At 44.7% G+C, this 21,168-nt stretch overlaps 1 protein-coding gene across 11 annotated transcripts in view; it reads right to left on the bottom strand.

The window, feature by feature from the left end:
• Positions 1-4,796: 4,796 nt before the first annotated feature.
• Positions 4,797-21,168, bottom strand: part of KTN1 (kinectin 1) — a 77,605-nt gene continuing 61,233 nt past the window's right edge. For 7 of the 11 annotated variants that reach the window (XM_080394466.1, XM_080394463.1, XM_080394460.1 and 4 more), the window contains 12 exons: positions 20,611-20,697; positions 18,708-18,797; positions 17,496-17,576; positions 16,962-17,051; positions 16,781-16,873; positions 15,377-15,448; positions 14,832-14,915; positions 14,559-14,642; positions 12,085-12,168; positions 10,659-10,751; positions 6,047-6,170; positions 4,797-4,890 (listed from right to left, as the gene is read on the bottom strand). In XM_080394466.1, the coding sequence (XP_080250592.1) occupies positions 4,886-4,890; positions 6,047-6,170; positions 10,659-10,751; positions 12,085-12,168; positions 14,559-14,642; positions 14,832-14,915; positions 15,377-15,448; positions 16,781-16,873; positions 16,962-17,051; positions 17,496-17,576; positions 18,708-18,797; positions 20,611-20,697 (987 nt within the window). In that variant the 3' untranslated portion in view covers positions 4,797-4,885. Of the gene's footprint in view, positions 4,891-6,046; positions 6,171-10,658; positions 10,752-12,084; positions 12,169-14,558; positions 14,722-14,831; positions 14,916-15,376; positions 15,449-16,780; positions 16,874-16,961; positions 17,052-17,495; positions 17,577-18,707; positions 18,798-20,610; positions 20,698-21,168 lie in introns of those variants that run through there. The other 4 variants (XM_080394464.1, XM_080394459.1, XM_080394465.1 and 1 more) reach the window with 3 other exon arrangements.

The following is a 21,168-nucleotide window of genomic DNA, read 5'->3' as shown; positions in this document are numbered from 1 at the left end:
AAAATCTTCAGCAACAGAGAACAGGCCCTGCTCAAGGGCCTGCGTTTTTCCCCAGTTTCATTAGCTCCTCAACGATGCAGAGCCAGCTTCCCAGGAGTCTAAAGATGTATTTTTAGGTGCAACTGCTCCAAAAATAGAAGCGTCCCCGCAGGAAGCTGCCAGCAGCCATTGAGGAGCCACGTGCAGGCTGTACCATGGATGCTTCAGCTGAAAACACACCCTGCATCCATCCCACATGGAGGGGAGGTCAAAACAGGCTCCCCTCGGGCAGGGACCTCAGCAACTTCCCAAACATGCACTTACAAAAAAATAAAACCAAACAAAAACGGAAACATAAAAATGAAAACAATCAGTCTTTCGTAGGGATCCGTGCCACACCTCACCTGATCCACCCCAGGAGGACCACAGTTTCTCCTGGTTCCACAGCAACGGTTCTCCTGGTTCCTTTGCTGCAGCAGAGGTGAAGTGCCCCAACGCCACGCACCAGCGGCAGCAGCTGCCCGGCAAAGGCGATGGGCAGCAGGACATCCCCCATCTCCGGGAATGTGGGGACGGGCTTAAAGAAGAAAACACTCAGGGCTGTCAGGTCCGGGTTGTTGGGCAAAACCATTCCCAAGCTGTTATAAATTGTCACTGCAAGTATTTCAGAAGGAAGGTATTTTGTTTTCTTTTCTAGAAAGAACGTCAGACCAAAAGGAAAAAAAATATATATATATCACTTTTTTCTTCCTCTTCCAACTGAAAAAGGGGAATTCAGTGCTTTGAAGGGTTGGGGGTGATCTGGGTGTTCTGGCAGATTCATTTTTCACATACAGCTGTTTTCAATTGACTTCATCAAGACCAAGTGCAAGGTCCCACACGTGGGTGGGGGCAATCCCAAGCACAGATACAGGCTGGGCAGAGAACGGATCGAGAGCAGCCCTGAGGAGGATCGGGGGTGTTGGTGGACGAGGAGCTCAGCACGGCCCAGCCCGGAAAGCCAACCGTACCCTGCGCTGCATCACCAGACTGGCAAGAGCCTCGGTGGCCAGAAAATCATTCAAGGAAATTCACAGCTGACTACAAACAGCACTGCAAGTGCTGCAGAAAAAGGCTGAGGTCACACGCCGAGCAAGGGGGACACGGGGACCACGGTGGGATGGGGCAACATGGGGACCAACAGTGCCCCCCATGGCACCAGCTGCCCTGGGGGGAAAATACAGCCATGTCATTGCAAAGGGGTTTTACGGCAAAATCATTTGAATTATTTGAGTTAAAGTTGCATGAGATTTCTTTTTTTAATCGCAATAATAAATAGCCAAGTGAGTCACGGCCCGAGAACACCCAACAGCAGCTACTAGCGAGCTGCTGCCACGTCTGCTGGGCACAGCCGGGAAAGGGTGGGAGGCTGGTGCCTGGGGACGAAGAGGAGGCAGCACAACTTTAACGAGAGTAAACAGACAGCGCACAGCCTTCCCCGGCATTTCTCAGTTCCATTTTGAAGAGCTGAAAAAGAACAGAAAGCAAGAGAAGCCCGTTTGGTACACAAACCAGGCTCAGCAACACTCAATAGCCAGCACCACGCTGAAAGCGCTCAGCACCGCACTGCACGCAGCTTACGGTGCGCAGCTTCTGCTAGTGCAAGTCACCCGGCCTTGCAATTAACAATAAATCCATTGCCGGCATCTGAACATCCCTATTTAGGCTTTTTCCAAGAAAAGCATCTCTGTATCCATTAGCTATTGTCTCCCTCTAGCGCGGGCAGAGACTGACCTGCCTCCCGCCGCGGCTGCAGCTCCCAGCCTGGCTGGAAACCAAGGGCTGAATCTCTGCAGAGAACTGGGAAAACACACCAAGTACCAGCTCCACCTTTGCACTGATGAATCAGCCTCTCACACACTTTTGTTTGGGGATTTTTTGTCTTTACATTTTATCTCAGCAGATGCTCAGAGCAGGAGGAATTTCTTAGTGACCGAATCGGGAAGCTAGAGCCTTCCGCATTTGAGATGACTGCCAGCAACCGGGTTTTATCAAGGGCTGGAGAGGACACAGAGATGAAACAGCATCCATCCCCCTTCCCACTGCTCCTGGGGAACCATCCGAACCTCTTCACCCTTCAGAGTGGATTAGGGTTTGCTCAGTTAGGCCTTTCAGAGGATCTTTTTACAGCTGCCTTTAACACCTCCGTACGTCTCCTAAAGCAAAATAAAAACCCACACTTAAATTTCAAAATGAAAGGTCTCACATACTCTCCTGGGAGGATTTCTGCCAAGAGAGAAAGGGAATGATGCTGCAAATCTCTCCCCTTCTAAACTAAGCACTGCAGCAGTAACTTCACCCCCTGCTCTGCAGCATAACCCAACAGAAAACCCAGTGCCTGGAGACAGCCAGGTTTCCACCTCCACATGAAGACCACCTTCACCTCCAGAGGCTGCATCCAGAGGCTCTCCAGGCACCACTGTCCCTTCCAGGAGTGCCTCTTCCTCAAACAAGGCACCATCGGCATTTGCAAAAGCATCTTTTGGAGGAAAGAGAGACATCGCTTCACCTGGAGATCCCCAGGAGCACTGGAGAGGGAGGCAGGTAAGACAGCAGCTCCTCAGCCTGCTCTGCCCTCCCAGCACCACACTGGGCACAGATACAGGCAGATCAACCCTGCTCCACCTGGTACCCGTGCAACCTGCATCTCACCACCAGCCTTCCCAGGGTCTGGCAAAGCAGCCGCCCCACCTGAACACAAGGAAGGAGGCTCACGATGGAGGGAATTCACCGGTGCCCATCCCTGCACCCTCACTAACCAGCAGCGCATGTGGCAAGGCACACAGTAAGATTCTGAGCGCCCCTGGACTAGTTACCCACATATACTGGGAGAATTGTCACCTGGTAAGCCCAAGGAGGATGGGAAACAGGTCCTCATGAAGATTCCCTGCTGTCCATTGCCCTTATGGATAAGGGGAAAGGAGAGGAAGAAAAAAAAACCCAAAAAACACAACACAGCCAAGACACAGATGTGTGGAGGAGCCAGAGGAGAGTATCAGATCCAGGTTGAGCTGCCACCTAACCCCAGCCCAAAACAGCATCACTGAACGTTGTGGGTTTATGTCAATTGTTTTGAAACAGTCAAACCTGCACAGATCCATTAAACTGCTACTTACACACACACACACCCCCCCCCAAAACAAACAAACAAAAAAAAAAAACAAACCCAAAATGTTCTCTAGACATGTGCCAAATGATCAGCCTCTGACCATAACCTGGGCAACTGTGGAGACCCTCCAGGGTTCAGGTTTTCCTTACGTCTAGTTGCAGAGGGTGTCCCTGGCACCAGAAACGCTTTCTGCTTCCCCTACAGAACAGTCAGGCTAACAGCATTTCAGTTTTTACTCAATGAAATAACATTTCCAAGGAACATGACAGTTGAACAGTTACAGTTGAAACCCAAGGGTAGCTTTTGTGAAGAAACAGGTTTTTCAGTTTTCTACCCCGCTTCTGAGCTATTTCATAGCTCTCAATAGGACTTGCATCATTCAGGAAACCACTGGGTCCACGTAAGGAAAAACTTCTTCATTTCAGCTCCTATCTGGTCAAGGGTGGGGGGGTGTGTGACAAAGACCCAAAACATTAACAACAAAAAAATAACTCGCAAAGGCAAGAGTGTGAAAAGCTCAGAGTAAGCAGTTTGAACCATTTTAACTTGGCAATTAATTCACTTTGGCCTCCTGTTCTTTTGCCTTCCCTCAGATAATCATGTCCTCAAGTGTAACCAAGAACTAAGCAACACCTCGCTTACTGAAGCATCTCCCACAGAACTGAAGGGTTCCTCTAAGAAACACTTAAAAATCCAAAGCAGAGGAGAACCAACTGATCTCTCCATGCCCCCAAACTAATCCCTGTCCCATCAAAGACCCTCCCCAGATCTGTTCCTAACAAAGCACCCAAGAGCATCCAATCCCGGCACAACTCCTTCCACCACAGGCTCCCATCCAGGAGGCAAGTCTAGGGCAAAGAGAGATACTCTGCGCACCACTGGCAGCCAAGCAGGCTTGTCTGACCCTCCCACCACAGCTGGCTTTGCCATACGATCTGATGTTTCCAACCGTTCCTACCCCTTGTACTCCCTGATTTTTCCCCAAGACTATATATGACATGGAACCACATTTTGCATGATGGTTTGCTGGAGATTTCCTGTATTTTTTAAAACCTGAGTACCTTTTCTTACTTTTCAGTCTGGAAGCACTCCTGGTTGCTTCTTCTCAAGCTTGCGCCTCCTCCTCTGCCCAAAACCAAGTACACCAAGTGCAGCCTGATGCTTGTTTCAGGGAGGGGAGGGTGGAAATCTCACCCGAGTCACCCACTTTCAGTTAAAAGAAGAGAGCGGCAACACTTTGAATAACAGCATCCCTTTATTTGGTGACACCATTACAAAAACTGATTACATTAGCAACCAAAAAAAAAAAAAAAAACCCCAAGAAAAAAAAAAAAAAGGAGTGTTTACTTGAGGTTGAAGTCAGAGGCAGCTAATCCCAAAAATGTAATTAAGTATAACAGTGTACAACATCAGTATTAAAATGTTATATCCCACTGGTGACTTTACCATGTTGGAGTTTTCTGAACAAGTTTTATTGAGCAAAACAAGATAAAAGATTATGTGTTTACTGTCTCTCCAGGAATGTAAAGGTCTAATTATCCAAACAGGTTTGTTTTTATTATAAAACTAAACTCTGGAGGTGTCTACAGAGTTGGGTTTTTTCTTTAAATCAGTAGTCTAACAAGGATTAGAAAAGACAAAACTCTGTTCAGTGCTTCTGACAAAGTAGAAAGGGTGAAAACATAAATAAGGCTTTAATTTGGCAAAATATAATACAATGCCTTCTGCTATCCTCAAATTAACGATTCCCCCGTGACTTCATTCTGCAAAAGAAACACAAAACACCACATCAGCCGAGCAGTTTCCAAAGGGCAGCGTACAAGCAAATCTGTGCCTTGTCAGCACTTCAGCGGCTCACGCCAGCCACTTCGTTAGCACCTGCCCTTGATGAAGCCCACAGGATCAAACCAGGGTGGTGGCGATCAAGCCAGAACAGCCTCCCAGAGCAGAGGCCAACGTGCAGGTAGCACCTTCTCCCCATGTGCACCAGGCTCATCCTATGAGACCAGGCTTACCCACTGTGAACATCTTGTTACCAGCCTTTAAGACCAGCTCTGCTGCCCACGCTGTATTACGGAGGCAGGAGCAGGAAAAAAAAAAACAAACAAAAAAACCCACTAAAACCCACACCTAAATTAGGAAGCAAAAGCCACTTCCCCATGCTCAGTAGACAAGAGGGAGTTCTGACACTCCTTGCAGCAGCTCGTTCAGTGCCAAGGCTTCGCTGCCTCCCAAACCGAACAGTTCACAGCACATTAGCAGAGGCTCACAAGCTGCATCAGCTTCCTGAGAAAGTTTAAGCGTCTCGAGTTTATCCAACCATTAGCTAACTTTCGGTTATTTAAGAAGTTTACCAGCATGATGCAGTCAACCATAAAGGCCCAGGTTTCCAAGCTGGCTATATATGAAAATAGAGAGTCTTGTTTGTGTCTATAATTGGATGAAGAGTTCATGCCAGACCGATGCTTCCGATGCTCATATCCCCGTGACCACAGCAAGCCACTGCTATTAACTCACTGAAAGCCCTGTGGGTTACTTTATATCCTCCATCCCAAATCAATCGGAATATGGAAGTGCAGACATTTTTCTTGTGTAGCTGGGCTGAAGGAAACAAGGCAGAGGCACAACAAAACCTTGGCAACCTGCTACATGAAGTAGCAGGTAGTGGAAGGGAGGGATAAAAGAGTTACATGCCTAGAGAGGGACACAGGGGTGTGAGATTAGTCCCAGCTCACTGAGATACGTATCCAGAGAGGAACAAATTGGTTACCTACTAGCAGCTTTTGATGATTTGCACCTAGAAAGTCTCAGATTTTGACCTCTGGCTTCTTAAATCTGAACAGGGTCCCACCATCAGACCAGTGTTCTTCCTGACAGCCACCCCACCGGTTCAACTAGACTGCCACCAGCTGTACCTACCTACTAGCTGGTAGTGTTCTCGTCCCTTTGACAGCATTTGGCTTACTGACACAAGCAGCTTCTTGAGATGACCTACATCCTGGTTAAGATTCACTGCCACATTTAGTCTTTCATCAGTCAATTCCTGGAAGAGGAAAAAAAAAAAAAATCATTAAAAACTCATTTACAATCTCATTACCAAGAAAGCCTAGAATTAGATCTTCCCTATAAAATTACAACTCCTTGCACAGATGGGAACATCTCTTGTAAGTCAGAGGGTTATGGCCACATTTAAAGAGAACATGGTTCAAAGTCATAAAGCTATTTCCTGTTCCAGTGAATTACCTGCACACACTGAATGCCAGCGAGAGCATCACGGAGCTCTGGCTCCCACCCTGCCTGCCCAGGGCTCCACTTACTCACTGCTTCCAGGAACTGTGCTTGTAACCACAGCTGATCCAGCCTCAGAAGTTACTACCCCACAGGCCTGGCTGAAAACCCCATGCAGATGAAAGCATATGGTTTAAAACACAGGCTGCTAAGCACAGGGATGGCTTCTGATCCCCTCAGCTGTAACAACAAGGCTCCTGGACCACCAAGGACTTGGTCTGTAGGAGGATCTGTGGGGTGGTGTCCTCAGCTATATGTAATGGCCAATCCAGCTGTAAAGAGCTGGCTGGAGAAACACACCTTTCCCCACCCACACCACAGCACCAGCGCTCCTCTCCAGGCTCAGGACATGGGCTGCTGCCCAGCAGCTGCCCTACTGGCTCATCCTCTGCTCCGAGCCCCTGAGAAATTCCTGCTTGCCAGTGACACCCACACTTGGATGAGGACTTCACAAAGCAGTCTGAGCACCAGTTAACGTGGAGAAAAGGAAAAAAAGCTACCAAGAGATAGAAAACTGGTTTCTTGTGCTGAAATGAAAATGCTGAGCTTGCTTTTTTAAAACAAGTGCTGCTTTGCTTTTTTTTTTTTAAGGCGTTCAACAGTTTATTAATAGGGAAGTGTCACAACTCAAAATGGACTCTTCCCCTCTTGCCTGTCCCCCTCTCCAAAGTCAGTCTTGCTGAGCTAACAGTGATATACCACCTGTTTTATTACCTTTATTGATTAGCTCCTTCAGAGACACAGAAAGAACTCCACCTGTAAAATGCACATTTACTACTTCTTACTCAGCTCATAATATGGACATGCAGATAACCTGCAGGACAGCTTTCCTTTGCAATTTAACAGCTAAAAATAAACAACTCTGCCCTGGTGACAGTGATACAGAAGTACGCAGCTCTCAACATGAGCACAGAGGTGTTCACAAGCACTCAGCATCAGCCAACCCCATCCAACTGAAAGCAGCTTTACTAACAGAATGAGACTGATGCATAATGCTGTTGCAAATCTCTCCCTAGAGTTTCAGAGAAATCAGAGCGAGCTCAGAGAGGGCCACTTTCCCAGCTCCCATTTGGCTGGAAATGCCACTAGACTAGCTGTAACGCAGGGCGGGAAGTAAATCAAACTCAACCACCTGCACCATTATAGACACTACTCCAGGCTCAGGCAAGAGAACAAAGCAATATATTGCAAAGCTTTTACTTGATGCAACTGGTAAACATCTCTCTATTGTAAAAAAAAAAAAAAAAAAAAAAATCATCGGGAATCCATAATAGGGTAGCCTTAACCTGTTTTACCCTTATTAAAGTAGAAAATCAGGTCTGTCAAGACTGAGACTTCACTTAGCAGTCTCGTGCAGATTGATGAAAGTGCAGAGGCAAATGCAATTAGCATCCCAGCAAATGAATGAATTGCAGCACTGACTGATAGTACTGGGTATGAAAGTGCACGTGCATTAGCATGGAAACCATCACAAGCAGTGAAGGAGCCTTTCAATTCGCTCTCCATTCATCTCTGGGAACGGCTCTACTCTTCCCCTACTTGCTTCCTCTCCCTTCTGTTCTGTGACTTCACTAATCTCAGGAGATATTTACCCACAAACATCCCCAACCCTCTGGGGCCAATCCTGACCAGGTCCCGATGGACTTGGGCTGAGCACAGCCATACTGCAGCTTCTGCCAACCCAGGAGTGCAAGGCTGCCCTTATGCAGTCACTGCTGTGCCCCAGCCCCATGCTCTCTGTGACTCAGGGGAAAGCATGTCCTTGGGATATGGGGATGAAGAGAGAAAGACGATGCTAGTAGTGAACCCCCTGCGATCACAGAGCTGGTGCTGAACTGACAGATTCCCCTCCACCGTGCTTTACACACACGGTATTTCCAGTTTTCAGTGATGGAGTGTTTTATATTGAGATCTGGGGGGGAAAGCACATTAGATTTCATAAGCCTCAAAATAAGTTTACCACCTAAGCCAGCTGCTGAATATAAATGACTTCCTTAAAGCATACTAAAAGGCGCCCTTTAGTCATCATCTAGTCCTATAAGTGACAAGGAAGCTGATTAGAAAAACCAAATGGTCTATTTTTAAATAGAAAGAAAAGGAATCTAAAGAAAACACACAGAATGTGTTTGAGGGTTTAGGCGAGCATCATTTCTCAATTTTGTGAGTTGAGTTCCAGTCCCCAGAAGGAACAAATATGCTCATTTTCAAGCACGTGTTTTCAGGTCCTTCTTAAAAAAGGAAAGAGAGAGACTGTTGCTAGGTGGAAGTGGCTGGAAGACTTTCTTTTTTAATCCGAAAGCTATTTTAAGCTGCGTTTTTAGGCTTCTGGGGAGAGGTTTGTGGGGTTTTTTTCTCCCTAAAAAAAATGCAGTAAGAAGGGCTTGGGGAAGAAGATAAAGAAAATATTCTAATTTCAGCCTCTGCCAACGGCTACCTGTCAAGAGCACTGTTTAGACAATTTACATATTTTTACTAATGAAGGCTTAATTACAGGTTTATTAGGACTGTTTTTCCACACCCCTCTTTAGAATAAAGCGATGGATATTCTGGAGGAAACCTGGTTAGGGTTCCACAGCGTGCCCACGCAGCTACAAGAGAACAACGCATGACCCAGAGGAATTATGCAAGTTAAGGCTAAAACGATTAAACCTAACTAGCATACTTGGGCCACCACAGGGCACATTTAATGACACCCAGCGCAGGAGGTCTCACCAGTGTCACCAGCCACAAAATGCCACAGCTGATGGCATTGCTTAGGTAAGGTGTAGCAGAAAGCAAGCAGTTTGGCACTGGTTTGAGAAGAGCTTTTCTTCTCCTGCCTGCTGCGGAGACACAGAGCACCCAATTGTCACCATCACAGCTGGCTTCTTGCTGGGAACACAGGAGAGGGCTCACCAGACCTACCATCACTCCCAGGCAACCAGCTCACAGGGGTGGGACATCCACAGTCTCACTGCATCTCCGGCTCAGACAGGATGAGCCCACAACTCAAGTGTGATTAGTCGTGGATGCTGACCAACTCTGGAAAAGCCATTCCATTTCTGCTAATGACTACAAAGACAAAGGCTTTTTGGCAGTTGCTCCTCAGAAGACTCAACATGAATTATTTGTCCTATCAGCAAGTGCTCTGCTTCAACAAGAGTGTTTCCTTCCACTCTATCAGGAGAAAACAGGTAATGAGTTCCGCTGACCCCATTTAGCTGTGTACAGTGTGCTGGGAAAGCATCTGCTTTAGCCTTTCCCTTCCCAAACCGCCTTCTGGAAAGCTGACCTGACACTATTTTGAAGCTGCTGTGAAAGCTCTCGTTTCCAGAGATGGAGAAGTCCAGTTACAAAGCCACAAATCAACTGCTTGTACAGGTGGTGTGTTTTTAGGGGAGCACTCCGAGTACCAGCTACACAAGCAGTTCTGCAATCATCCGTGCTAAGAGTAACCCACAGGCTCAGATGAGTTACCTGTAAGTGTGAAAACAGGCCACCCCAGACAGAGTCCGCACAATTCCAGACTGTGCAATTGCAATGCCATTACTGGAGAACACAAAAACACCATCGGTCTGGAGAGTTGCCCATCCACAGCACAAGGCAGTGCTCAAGTCTGTAGCTTACTGAAGCACAGCCTCGCAAGAATTTGCTGCTGGACCACCTCAAGGTCAGCACAAACTCCCAGGAGCCAGGACTAGCTGAAGTTGAATTCTGACACCTACCAGTGTCTAAGGACAGGCTCTGGCCCACAGCTGCAGAGGACCAGAAGGGTCAACGTTCTGGCAAAAGACATTCTCTGCCACGGTGTCACAGGGCACACAAGACTGCCTTCTTTGGAGTTACAGATGGCAGCAAGCACCAACCCAACAGTTAGTATTTTAAGCTCATTTAGTTATCAGCAGATTTATTTTTAGCTTCCCTTCAAGAAGGGACAAGGCTGGGATCTTCCCACTTTTGCCCAAACCAACAACCCATCAGAAGCCCAGATCTCCTGTCCAGAATCTCTCCCCTTCTTCCTCCTTGCAAATTTGAGCCATGGGAAAGAGGTCACAATCCAGATGACAGCAGAAGTCCCAATGCAACCTTGGGATCCAGCTGCAGGACACCACCCCAACAAGCTGTAGGACAGGAAATCTCATCAAGCCTTAATTTACCATCAGCAGCACATGACCTGTTTCTTTGCTGGACCTCGCTTCCTTAAGATCATACTTTGTATGATATTTGCATTGCCCTTGAGTGTGGGCTCAAAAGAAACACTCACCGACTCTGTGCAAACATCGCTGTTTTCAATAACATTGGCATCCCCAACAACTTTTCCAATTTCTCTCTCAAGAGATGCCAAAGACTCCTGGGCCTGTAGGGAAAGAAAAAAAAAAACCAAAACAAAACAAAACACAAAACAGGAGAGAGACAACAACTAGCAAAGGCTGAGAAGCAAACCCCCACCTCTCCAAGAGCACTAGACACACAGAAATCACTGTTCAGGAGGAATCTGTTTTATGCCAGATTTGCTCAGGGGACCAACACATTTGCCAAGACTGACATGTCTCCTTACAATTAGTATGTTGCACATCAGCCCACTTACATTTGAGAGCAATTCTACAGGGAAGGTTTAATAGTCTCACGTAAGGTTATTACATAAAAATTGTGCCGCAAATTTTTTTGTGCAAGAGGGGTTTTTTTGTAGCAAGTGCGGGCAGGTCTCCAAAAACCTGATCATAGATCCACATTTATACAGATTATACCATGAACCACAGACACCTGCACAGCTCACTTCGTATGTCAACATCCAACAATCGTCCTAAGCAAAATGTTTTAACCACCTTCTTATTACAGCAGGTCTCCTTTAGCTTCTCACCTCCTGGCAGTGCTTTTCCATGTGTCCCTGTCCCAAGACAAGACTTGCCCCACCAACAGCTCTCCCCACTCCAGCGCTGCAAAAACACAGCCCCATATCCTTACTATGCATCTACCACGGAAGGAAAAAGGCATTATACAGTCTGGAGCCAGAGCTCAGCTGCTCTACAGGCTATTCTTGTCTCCATTTATCAGTTCTCCTGTGAGAGGTCCGTTTCTGGGTTGACGGACAGCACTGGGACCTCTCATGCATAAAGACTGCCCACTCCAATCCATCTTGCCAGAGAGGCCATTGAGGAAGAGCAGAGGTAACCCACCTGCTTGTCTCATCAGGCTTGCACAGAGCTAACTCTAAAGATTCGCAGTCTCCTAGGTTATAGCCTATTTGTAACCAAGTGCAAACGGGCAGATGGCTTGTAAACCAACTTGTGACCCACTGCCATTTGAGACTGGATTTAAAAGCTTCAGGCTGTGGTGTGGGCTCTTTGTTAGGCTGGGTTTCTTTAAATAAAGAGTTATTTGTCAATCCCAAATCACCACTTATTCCCACTGGCATAAGATTATCATGAACAAGAGACTCTTTCAAGAAGGCTAATTAAGTAGAGCTGTTAGTTGCATTTTTATCATTTCAACAGACATGCAGGTAGCTTGCATGAGCTACTCCTGCAGCCCCAGTCACCCGGGGAACCAGCAAGTGGAGTAAGCCACCCCACCAAGAAGGCAGTCTCCTCAAGCCACTCAAATCATCACATTTTCCAGGACTGCAAAACTACAGATCTTGAGGGTTTCAATTACATTTAGATCTGTAACCGTTAAGGGTCTCTGCTTACCTTGGGCAGGTCACCAGCTACCTTCTGTCTCTCATTCTGATCAACTTTGAGTTTCGATAATGTTTCATTTAGCTGTGTTTTCAGCTGCAAAACAGTAACAAAGAAAATCAGTTTCCTTCACACATAGATGGATTTCATCTGTCTGTCCCACAGATTAACCCAGTGCACACTGACTGCAAATGGACTAAGATTACTAACAATTATTGCACAGACCGGATTAGTCAACATGTATGATGAGATTTACAATGACAGTCAAGGAAAAGAGACTCCATCTGTAAAGATAAACATAAAGAAAGGAAACTACAGAAGAAGAGACATGGTTGGCATCAGCTTCATTACACGCTGTTTCAACTTCTAAACTCCATCGCCAGTAGGAATATTAGCAGTACTAACAGTACATCAGCCTCTCCAGCACTCTTACACAAAAGTCAGCCCAGACTCCAGCTTAATTCATAGCAAATATGCAAAAACATAGAGTCATCTTCCTAATTCAGGCAAAACAGTCACTTTACTGATGAATAAACTAAAAAGCTCTACTTGTCATCTTCATAAAGAACCACTTACTACAACTATGTTGACTTAACCAGTCTGTTAATGTCACATCGAGGCATGAATCACTGACAAGGGTATATTAAGCTGTCAATTGTGTTTAGATTCAATCCAAAAAAAGTGAAACTATTTCAGTCAAGAGGGATGAATACTTCGTACTAGCTGCCCTTAAACTACAGCCTTCCAAAGGATATAAACATTTTTTAAAGAATATTTCAATTGCTCTTCAACACAGCACACAGAACCAGTCACAGCACTTAAGGCTTGAGCCTCAAACAGGAGTGCTAACAAGAAGCTCGAGTGCCAATTTGGTTGGATTTGTGCCTCTGAAGTGCAGTGTGTTAATGTTCACTATTTCTGCTGTCAGTCTTCTTGGGAGCCAGCAGGGGATTAAAGAAGTGAACAATAGGCTACTCAGAGCCCTGAATTCTCACCGATTCCAAACCTTTGCACTGTATTAGTCTCACCCCTGGAAAGTTTCCCCCTTTGGAGCACCTGGGCTGGTGGATGCTAGTTTTCTACATTTTGGGGAAGCACTGTTGAGCTCCTCTGCAGTTTCAGCTTCTCACCTTGCTCACCTTATAAATTAGTGGGAAACATCCTGAAATCCCATCACTTCCACTCCTCAACCTCCTGCCTACAGCAAAAAAATCCACCCTCATATACACTGGACAGCATTCCTGAGCCATTTTCGTGAAGGTAGTTGTTTACCACCTCCTCATGCTCCTACCAGCACAGCATCACCAGATTGCAGAGTCAAGCTGCCCTAGCAGGGAGCTCAGCCTTTCAAGCTGCTGTTGTTACAGACATAATGGATTGTTGCCTCTTATATTCAAGAGGTTGGCGTTTACTGATTAACTCTAAGATATGCATTCAATTCCCATTTCCCTTGCTTTCAAAAGGAGAGGCTTTGGTTGCTGAGGCAGGATGCTAATCAATGCTGTACTAGACTTGCCAAGCATACCATTAACTTAAGCGGATTGTTATTGTGGTGGTGGGTTCCGTTTTATTTTTTAAAATCAACTATTTTAAGCCAGTTACGTTAGCGGCAGTACCCTGGTGAGATCAGCAGCTCAGCCTGCAGTGACAGGTTGTCCCATCAACTACTCCAAAACCCAACAAAGACATAGTGACAGAGACAACCTTCCCTGATCCTGGCTCAAAAGCAAGAAAGCACTGTTCAAGCACATGCAGAGGAAGGATCCGAGTGCTCCTGCAGCCTTAAAAAACACATCACTGAAACAAGTGAGAAATGAAAGGGCTTAATCCAGGAAGCCATGCATCTCCGGGTATACAGGTCTGGCCTCAGTTAATCCAACTCCTTGAGAAAACTTGGTATAGGAGCATTATTGGCTGGAGAGCATTCCTAGCCAAACACACTGTAACATAGTGCATGCCCCAAGCCAGCGCAGCTATTCAGCCACGTCAGGATGCCAGCCGCTGAATGGCTGGATACTATGAGTTAATCCAACATCATTTTGGGCCAATTTCTGTACATACAGAGGAGGACGGAAAAGGCTCTGCACAGCCAGAACACAGATACCACAGTTGCATCCTCAAAAGCTTTGGAAAAAAAAAACCACCAGAGAATAATCCTCACATTAAACTGATGGGAGCACAGCTTCTGTTGCTCTAAGGACATTATATTTGCTGTTGCCCATGTCTACCACTGTAAAACGTTGATTCTCAAGAAGTTTCAGGAATGAAAGTCTTACAGACTTTGGAAAAAGTCTTAAGAACCAGACAGGCTATTGTTAGGAGCAGAGAAAGAGACAAATTGTAAAAGTCAGACTACATAAATGATTGCAATGGACAAAAATATCAAGCTGAAGAGGTTAGCAGAACAGACAGGATTTGAAATAAGTCTCCGCTTCATAAGTGTGCTGGGAGCCTATTTTGTGCCCAGCGGAGAACAAGCTTCTTACCAAATTTAACTCTTCATTCTGTCTTACTGCTTCAGAATATGAATCATCAAGTTTTTTCTGCAATTCAGTCAACAGATCTTTGAGCTGAAATGAAGTTTAGAGTTTTAGGATTTGTCTCCTTAGGATGCCCACTTTTCTTCTGCTCAGTGAGTGTTGCTCTACCCTAAGGTCACAAGCATACAAACTCCTCAGCCACAGGGGCTAAGCATTAGATTAGTTTGTCAGCCAACTGGTAATCAAAAGAAAAATAACAGTTTGGTCAATTATGTTTACCTCTCTGACTTCTGAAACATAAGTAGATCGCTCTATTTCTGCCTTTTCTAGTTCACTTTCCAAATGTTCTCTCTCTTTTTTAAGCTAGAAACAGAAAAACAGAGTTAAAACAGATGTTTTCAATGTTTTCTTGCAGTATTATTTTCTTGATTTATAATTAGCTATAAATGTCTATCAAATATTCCATGACATTTAGAAAGCGTTTGAAACCCAGTGAAGGCAAAAGCACAGATTTAAACTGTTATACTTCAAAAAGATGAAAAGATAAAGAACCAAGCCCCAGATCATCACCAGGCAGTAAACTGCTCAGTCTCACAAGGCAAGAGTCCCAGTGGGTGAATACAGATGTACAAAACAGGACAATTGCCAGCACCCAGCTTCTTTGCTTCTTAAAAACATTGGCCAAAAGATTCAGTTTAGACTGCAGCACAGGCTGTACTACTTCCAGGAGAGAAGTCCCAGTAAGTTCAGACTTCCAGCATAAGCCTAAATCATGTTTAAGTAACAGACAGCTTCAAAGACAAAAAAAAGCCACCTGCACGTACAGTTTCAACTTCTTTGCTTTCTTCCTTTAATCTCTCTACTTCATGCTCCAAAGCAATGACTGAAGAACGCATCTGCAGTTTTCAAGAAAGATAAACATATTTAGTTGGGTTGGCTGAAGACAAACTCTATATACACACAAGCCTGCATCTACAATATAAAAATATTAGGGATGAAATCAGACTGATTGAACAAAATAGGATGCTGACTCAAATAACTCAATATACTGAGTCTCCATTAAGGACACCTTTCCTACCTTCTCCCAACACAAATCATTCTTTGACATATTCAGAGCCTAGATGCCTGAAAGATTTGAAATATAAGGACTAAGCCAGTTGCCCATCAGCCACGATAAGGGAAATACCTGTCCTAGACAGGGACGACCATCTCCATCCACGTACTGTATGTAGTAAACCCACATTAATAAAGCCTTATTAGAAGCTTTATTAAGCGTGGCAGATGGTAGCACATCTATAGTTCAAGATCCAACCGCCTTTTGTCCCTCAAGAAGATGTTTACAAGTCATCTATCCTTTTGCTCCGTACTCACACACGGCACTCAAATTTACTAAGTAGAAGTACTTTAGAAATGAAAAGCAGTTTGACCTACTTGAACTGTAGATCAGGAAAGAAATATAAAAGACTTTTTTCTTTTTTTCTTAGCATTTTTGCTAGCAACAGAGCCTTCCTAAAAAGGAAAGCTTTGCAGGCAATTTCAAGTCTAATTAATTGACCATAATGGATTAAGCAGTATTTCAACAGCTTCCAAAAATTGTTATTGATACTTAAATTTTAGCACAAAGAGATTGTGTCTGTTCACAAATGCACACTGGAAAAAAATCAGGTGCTCAACAGCAATATAGTTTGAGTTGCCAGGATCAGAAAAACATACATTCCTGGGCATATTAATGGGACACATACACCTTCCTGAATCTTCAGCTTCCCATCCTGTCAGCATTAGTATTACTACGTGCTATTTGGCCACCTCCTGCATCACCTGTAAAAGACTGACCATCATGACAAATCTGTGTCACAAAGATCTTATACCTGGGCTGTTCACTTATTCTTGCTTCGCTGAAGATGGCAACAGGCATAGCCACACAAATCTAAAGCAGCAACAATTGCTCGACTTTTTAGGGTTTTTTTAAATGGAAATGTGCTCCTCAAAAATAAAAGTCACTCTTGGCATGAAACTAAGGATCAGAGCACCAAAAATACGATTGTTATAAGGAGGGATCATTCCTATTATAGTGGTTGCAGACTTCACCTTTTTCATCCGTTGGGCACACACACATCAAACCAGGCAGCCAGGGCTGTTCTACACCTGCCTTCACAGCACTCAAACACCCTCTGCAACTTCAAGCAGAAACTGCCTGGCTGCCACAAAAAGCAGCTCGTCAGAAATACCTGTTTAAGTTCCTTCTGTGATTCTTCAACTTTTATCTTCCATTTACTTTCTTCCTCTTCCACGCTCCTCTGTAGCCTTTGAAAAATTGTCTCCTAAGAAGAGAGCAGGGTTTGAAAGCTTGCAGCAAAAGAAAGGCAGCCTGCAACATCACAGGCACAGGTGACCAGGCATCCTGCTTACCGTCTCTGTCAGAACAGATTTGTATTTCTCACACTCCAGTTGCAGCAGTATGTGCATTTCCTCGGCCTCCTTCAACTTCTGCTCCATTGTCTGGCAAAAGAGTAAAGGGACCAGAAGAGTCACATCTCAGCTGATGGATCTGAGTTTATTATTTAACTTATTTCAGCAAGCAAGCTGGTATCATTCACTGGCAGGTCTGTCTTTCCAACCCACGCAAAGACAACAGCAAGTGCAACGGTCACCTACAACTCTCAACCACAAACTTCATTTGAGCTACAGCCGTAATTCTGAGTTGCCTGAAAAAAACAGCTACTTGGAAGAGGGAACAGGTATTTCGAATTTCATGAATGTTTTCACAACTCCACCAGGTGCTTTTTGAAGATGCAAATACATTCCTGATTTACAAGATGCAAATATTTATAAAACTATTTTCTTGTCACCTGTTTGCCAATTCTAACTTCACAATTTGCAAGATTTATACTTGAAAAATACACTACGCCACACACAAGGAAGCTGTCCACCGTTTGTGCCTACCTTCACATCTTCAGATCCTGAAGCCTCTCTCAAGTATTCTTCAGCCATCTTTTCAAACCCACGCATCCATTCACTGTGGCTCTGTTGGGAAACGCATCCAGTTAAAGCTGAGGAAAAACCTCAGTCAAACTACCTTCAGGACATTTGCCTCCCAAGTACAGGTTTAACAGAGCAGCGTTTCCATTCCTTAATTCCCTGGAGCTAACACAGCCTGACAGCAGCGGTTCAGCTAGTACTGCCTATGCAGCTGAGCCGAGCTGACAGTCGGCAGGCAGCAATCCAGGAGCACGAGGCTGAGACACACATGGTTCACAGGGGCTTGGAAGTGCTGAAATACAACTGGGTGACAGAGGTCTCCCTGCAAGTGTCAGGGCTCTACAAGAAGTATCTGAAGGCTTAAGGGAATCTTTTCCAAAATCCCTAAGCAGTTAAAGCAGACACTTGCTTCGTAATTCGGGGGAGCTCACTAGGAAGACTGTTTTATAACCTTACAGAAACAGCCTTCCTAAAGACTATTTCTGGTTCATCAGATTAACTTTAGCACATTTGAGAATAATTTTAAATATGAGTAATGAAAACCTCTAGACCTTACAGATGAAATGCAGACCCCTTATTTCCAGCCTCACTTCACATCACTCGCAAAACCCAAACCACACGAACCCAGTGCACTTCCCTTGCAAACAACTGAAAACCACCAAGAATACAGAAGTTGGAAATCGGTGCTTTTCAAAGCAACTCTGGGAACAAAACAAACCCTCTTGAACTATATGAACTGGCACTGAGGCAGCACAGCCCTCTGGAAAGGGGGGCCAGCCATTATCTGCGCAGCTGATGCGGGAGATATGGATCCACATCATGACAGACACTGAGCAAACACAGGACAGACCTTATCCAGCCCTGAAAATTTACTATCTTGGTTAGACACAAGATAACACAGGCAGATTAATCAGATGTTGGGGCGGGGGGGGGGGGGGGGGGAAGACAAGATAACGATAACTTTTTGTTTTAACACTTTTCTTGAAATAACAGACTGCAGTTTTGCCTCTGCCGCTGGCAAGTCCAGGTATTTATTACCAGAAGACGCTACTCACATCCCACCGCAAAAGCCCTGGGGCAGAGGGGACTGCAGGGAAACGCTCCAGACTGCCCAGCGCAGCAGGACCAGAGCTCCCCAGCCCCCAGTAGTGGGGTAGGAAGGGTCACTTCTCTTACCACATTAGAAGGAAGAGAGACTTTGGGGAACAGCTTCTGGAGTAGTTCACGTGTCTCTGCCTCAGCAGCTTCCAAATGCTGCTGCTTCTCCTAAACCAAGAGAAAGGCTCACATGAAACTGGGCAACACACTTCAAGAACCTTGCAATAGCCTCTTTTGTGCCTGAAGTAAAATACTTAACCCAGAAAGTATTTTTTTTAAGTGAGAAAGGCATTATAGTCTCCAAAATTGCCAGTGAATGCTTCAAAAATTCACAATTAATTGCTTCAGAATTTGGCCTTCGCATTTGTTCATGCTTAACCTTTTATTTTCTTAAGTTCTCCTCCAATCTAGCCTGTCTGTACAGAAATTACACCATCATTCACTGGTTCCCAACAAACTACACTGTGCCGAGTACTGCATCCACGGATCACACCAACCCTGCCACTCAGGCTAAGCTATCTCAAAAACAAGAAGTTTGATCAACAATTTTTTTGAAATCCATACTTATTTTAAACACTTTTAGGTGGGGGGAAAAATTACCACAAATTAATATCACCACAACAAAAATACAATTAAAGTCAAAAGGAAACTTTGTGTTAATGCACATTTGAACCAGGCCAAGAAAGCAAGACTGTAGCTTCGAAGTATTATTTTTAGGTACTCGAGAGGGAGACCCTTACATCCTCCTTCCCGAAGCTTGGATGCAATGGGAAATAATTATTAGAGCTGTGTGACAATCTCCAGGTTTTCTTTGTCATAGCTCTGCAAATGTGAATACACAGAGCCAAGGCACCACAGATTTATTGTTCCTTTTACTTAACATTAAAAGCAGACCAGCCACAAGACGTTTGCTTGCTGTGCTTGTGGCAGATTGGTTTAATTTAGCCATATGACGCTCAGGCTCCCATATAAGTTTAAATGCAGAAAGCCTGAAACCCTGCACAGAAGGCAGCTTTCAGCAAAAATCCTTCACTAATATTCAGGTTTGGTTTTTTCCTTTGACATCAGTGCTACTGCGCCTTGCTGCTCTGAGTTCCTCTGCTGCAAGAGATCGGTGGCATTAGTAGGTTGAGATTCAGAGACAGAAACGGACAGGAGACATCAGGTTGTGAAGGTGTGCTAAGTGTGTTAGTTTTCAGCAATATAGGAACGACTGAAAAGTGGCAAATGGCTGTTTGATGAGGTCTTCCAACTGCAAGAGAAAGCAGGCAAGCGTTAGCACACAGCAAAAGCAGGTACACAACTTCTTTGAACACGGGGCCAAGCAAAGAGTGGACACATCTCCAACACAGATGCACAATCCCAAATCAGAGCTCCTCTGCTTCTAGCTACTTGACTTGTGTTTTTAAAGTTATTTTGATGCTTTTTTGAATTCTGCACAATGGCAATTAACACCAAATCAGGCTCATAAACGCAAGCACCTTTCAGAGCACTTCACACCCCGTATCATTTTGAACATTGGCTCTGACGGTACCTGTCGAGCTTCATATGCTTTCAAGGAGGAAATTCACAGTTGTGGTGACACAGTTTTCCTGAAAAGTTCCCAGTTTTTTCAATACCAATTTAGTCCTTTTCTTCAGAGGTCCAATAAATTTGTTCAAGCACTGTGAAAGCCCAGTAGAAGAAAGCAGGTTGCTCACCAGCAGTTTTTATTCCAGAGCTCCCCACAACAATTCACAACAGCTCTAACAATTATGCAAGCAGAAATCAAAAATCAGCATGCCCACAAACTAAGGATAAAAAAAATAATAAAAGAAACCTAAAGACAACAAGAAGCAGAGGTGAAAGTATATGAATGATCACTCAGAACAGACTATATTTAAATTGCAGTAAAAGTTAATGCCTCCATTTCATTTAAAGAAAACCAGCTGCAGATCTGCTTCTAGCTTAATGCATCATTTCTAGCAGTTAACATTACAACCTTGGCAGTCTTGTTCACTTTGTCCTGCAGCAATTTTTCAGTTGATGCCAATGCTTCCATTGCTTTCCAGTTTTTCTCCCGAAGGTCCTAATCATTTTTAGAAAAAATTATTTCAGTTCAGCCAATATTCAAACTGTTTCCGCTTTTACTTCAGAGATATATTCTGCATTACATTCCACCATTTGCATTTAAATGCTGGTTACTGCAAGATGATTTTGCTTGGCAAGATGACATACACTAGCAAAAATAAGTGTTATGTTCAAAGAGTTTGAATGAAAAGGGGGGGGAAATGTCAATTTCTGCCCAACCTGCCCCCATGTCCAAAACCGATCCAAGTGTTACTGCAGAGCGTTATTGCTACAGCGACCCCACACTTTGACTGCACTTGTAAGAAGAAAGAGGGAAGTTTTCAAAAGTAGTGAGGAACACAGACACCAAACCACAGATTACACAACAGAGTGTTAGGCATGTTGCATTGCAGAACCCAGCATGGACCCAAGTATACATAGAGGTGTACACATTTATGCCCCTGATCTTGCAGCCAGATTTAGCTGCGTA

Source organism: Falco punctatus (assembly GCF_963210335.1).
Source record: "Falco punctatus genome assembly, chromosome: 7".
NCBI classification, from domain to species: domain Eukaryota; kingdom Metazoa; phylum Chordata; class Aves; order Falconiformes; family Falconidae; genus Falco; species Falco punctatus.
The sequence above is the reverse complement of the archived record's forward strand: the minus strand, read 5'-3'. Positions and strand labels throughout refer to the sequence as shown.